The sequence below is a fragment of the Emiliania huxleyi genome, assembly GCF_000372725.1.
Source record: "Emiliania huxleyi CCMP1516 chromosome Unknown EMIHUscaffold_2090, whole genome shotgun sequence".
Classification (NCBI taxonomy): Eukaryota; Haptophyta; order Isochrysidales; family Noelaerhabdaceae; genus Emiliania; species Emiliania huxleyi.
In genome coordinates, this window is record NW_005200516.1 from 1 (window position 1) to 3,181 (window position 3,181).

At 71.9% G+C, this 3,181-nt stretch overlaps 1 protein-coding gene across 1 annotated transcript; it reads right to left on the reverse strand.

Moving 5' to 3' along the window:
• Nucleotides 1-369: 369 nt before the first annotated feature.
• Nucleotides 370-1,293, reverse strand: EMIHUDRAFT_254088 (hypothetical protein; the record flags this gene model as incomplete). Its single annotated transcript, XM_005780988.1, has 4 exons — nucleotides 370-436; nucleotides 516-635; nucleotides 802-961; nucleotides 1,179-1,293. The coding sequence occupies 4 exons, from the start codon at nucleotides 1,291-1,293 to the stop codon at nucleotides 370-372; spliced, it is 462 nt and encodes a 153-aa protein (XP_005781045.1).
• Between the last annotated feature and the right edge of the window lie 1,888 nt (nucleotides 1,294-3,181).

Here is a 3,181-nt window from a genome sequence, read left to right on the forward strand (position 1 = left end):
CTCGAGTAGACGAAGAGCGAGACAAGGGCTCACTCGAGGGGGCGGCGGAGGCAGCCGCCCGCCCGCCACGCCGCCCACGAGGTGGCACACGAGACGAGGCTCGAGTAGACGAAGAGCGAGACGAGGCTCACTCGAGGCGGCGGCGGAGGCAGCCGCCCGCCAGCCACGCCGCCCACGAGGCGGCACACGAGACGAGGCTCGAGTAGACGAAGAGCGAGACGAGGCTCACTCGAGGCGGCGGCGGAGACAGCCGCCCGCCCGCCACGCCGCCCACGAGGCGGCACACGAGACGAGGCTCGAGTAGACGAAGAGCGAGACGAGGCTCACTCGAGGCGGCGGCAGAGACAGCCGCCCGCCACGCCACGCCGCTCACGAGGTGGCACACGAGACGAGGCTCGAGTAGACGAAGAGCGAGACGAGGCTCACTCGAGGCGGCCTCGAGGAGACGAAGAGCGAGACGAGGCTCACTCGAGGCGGGAGGCAGAGACAGCCGCCCGCCACGCCACGCCGCCCACGAGGCGGCACACGAGACGAGGCTCGAGTAGACGAAGAACGAGACGAGGCTCACTCGAGGCGGCGGCAGAGACAGCCGCCCGCCACGCCACGCCGCCCACAAGGCGGCACACGAGACGAGCCTCGAGTAGACGAAGAGCGAGACGAGGCGCACTCGAGGCGGCGGCAGAGACAGCCGCCCGCCCGCCACGCCGCTCACGAGGTGGCACACGAGACGAGGCTCGAGTAGACGAAGAGCGACACGAAGCTCACTCGAGGCGGCGTCGGAGACAGCCGCCCGCCCGCCACCCCGCCCACGAGGCGGCACACGAGACGAGGCTCGAGTAGACAAAGAGCGACACGAGGCTCACTCGAGGCGGCGGCAGAGACAGCCGCCGGCCACGCCACGCCGCCCACAAGGCGGCACACGAGACGAGGCTCGAGTAGACAAAGAGCGAGACGAGGCTCACTCGAGGCGGCGGCAGAGACAGCCGCCCGCCCGCCACGCCGCCCACGAGGCGGCACACGAGACGAGGCTCGAGTAGACGAAGAGCGAGACGAGGCGCACTCGAGGCGGCGGCAGAGACAGCCGCCCGCCACGCCACCCCGCCCACGAGGCGGCACACGAGACGAGGCTCGAGTAGACGAAGAGCGAGACGAGGCTCACTCGAGGCGGCGGCAGAGACAGCCGCCCGCCCGCCACGCCGCCCACGAGGCGGCACACGAGACGAGGCTCGAGTAGACGAAGAGCGAGACGAGGCGCACTCGAGGCCGCGGCAGAGACAGCCGCCCGCCCGCCATGCCGCCCACGAGGTGGCACACGAGGCGAGGCTCGAGTAGACGAAGAGCGAGACGAGGCGCACTCGAGGCGGCGGCAGAGACAGCCGCCCGCCACGCCACCCCGCCCACGAGGCGGCACACGAGACGAGGCTCGAGTAGACGAAGAGCGAGACGAGGCTCACTCGAGGAGGCGGCAGAGACAGCCGCCCGCCCGCCACGCCGCCCACGAGGCGGCACACGAGACGAGGCTCGAGTAGACGAAGAGCGAGACGAGGCTCACTCGAGGCGGCGGCAGAGACAGCCGCCCGCCCGCCACGCCGCCCACGAGGTGGCACACGAGGCGAGGCTCGAGTAGACGAAGAGCGAGACGAGAAGCACTCGAGGGGGCGGCAGAGACAGCCGCCCGCCCGCCACGCCGCCCACGAGGTGGCACACGAGACGAGGCTCGAGTAGACGAAGAGCGAGACGAGGCGCACTCGAGGCGGCGGCAGAGACAGCCGCCCGCCCGCCACGCCGCCCACGAGGCGGCACACGAGGCGAGGCTCGAGTAGACGAAGAGCGAGACGAGGCTCACTCGAGGCGGCGGCGGAGACAGCCGCCCGCCCGTCACGCCGCCCACGAGGCGGCACACGAGACGAGGCTCGAGTAGACGAAGAGCGAGACGAGGCTCACTCGAGGCGGCGGCGGAGACAGCCGCCCGAGACGAGACGCACTCGAGGCAGAGGCAGAGACAGCCGCCCGCCCGCCACGCCGCCCACGAGGCGGCACACGAGACGAGGCTCGAGTAGACGAAGAGCGAGACGAGGCTCACTCGAGGCCGCGGCAGAGACAGCCGCCCGCCCGCCACGCCGCCCACGAGGCGGCACACGAGACGAGGCTCGAGTAGACGAAGAGCGAGACGAGGCTCACTCGAGGCGGCGGCAGAGACAGCCGCCCGCCCGCCACGCCGCCCACAAGGCGGCACACGAGACGTGGCTCGAGTAGACAAAGAGCGAGACGAGGCTCACTCGAGGCGGCGGCAGAGACAGCCGCCCACGCGCTACGCCGCCCGCGAGGCGGCACACGAGACGAGGCTCGAGTAGACAAAGAGCGAGACGAGGCTCACTCGAGGCGGCGGCAGAGACAGCCGCCGGCCAGAGCGAGACGAGGCTCACTCGAGGCGGCGGCAGAGACAGCCGCCCGCCCGCCACGCCGCCCACGAGGCGGCACACGAGACGAGGCTCGAGTAGACTCAGAGCGAGACGAGGCTCACTCGAGGCGGCGGCAGAGACAGCCGCCCGCCCGCCACGCCGCCCACGAGGTGGCACACGAGGCGAGGCTCGAGTAGACGAAGAGCGAGACGAGAAGCACTCGAGGGGGCGGCAGAGACAGCCGCCCGCCCGCCACGCCGCCCACGAGGTGGCACACGAGACGAGGCTCGAGTAGACGAAGAGCGAGACGAGGCGCACTCGAGGCGGCGGCAGAGACAGCCGCCCGCCCGCCACGCCGCCCACGAGGCGGCACACGAGGCGAGGCTCGAGTAGACGAAGAGCGAGACGAGGCTCACTCGAGGCGGCGGCGGAGACAGCCGCCCGCCCGTCACGCCGCCCACGAGGCGGCACACGAGACGAGGCTCGAGTAGACGAAGAGCGAGACGAGGCTCACTCGAGGCGGCGGCGGAGACAGCCGCCCGAGACGAGGCGCACTCGAGGCAGAGGCAGAGACAGCCGCCCGCCCGCCACGCCGCCCACGAGGCGGCACACGAGACGGAGACGAAGAGTGTGACGAGGCTCACTCGAGGCGGCGGCAGAGACAGCCGCCCGCCCGCCACGCCGCCCACGAGGTGGCACACGAGACGAGGCTCGAGTAGACGAAGAGCGAGACGAGACGCACTCGAGGCGGCGGCAGAGACAGCCGCCCGCCCGCCACG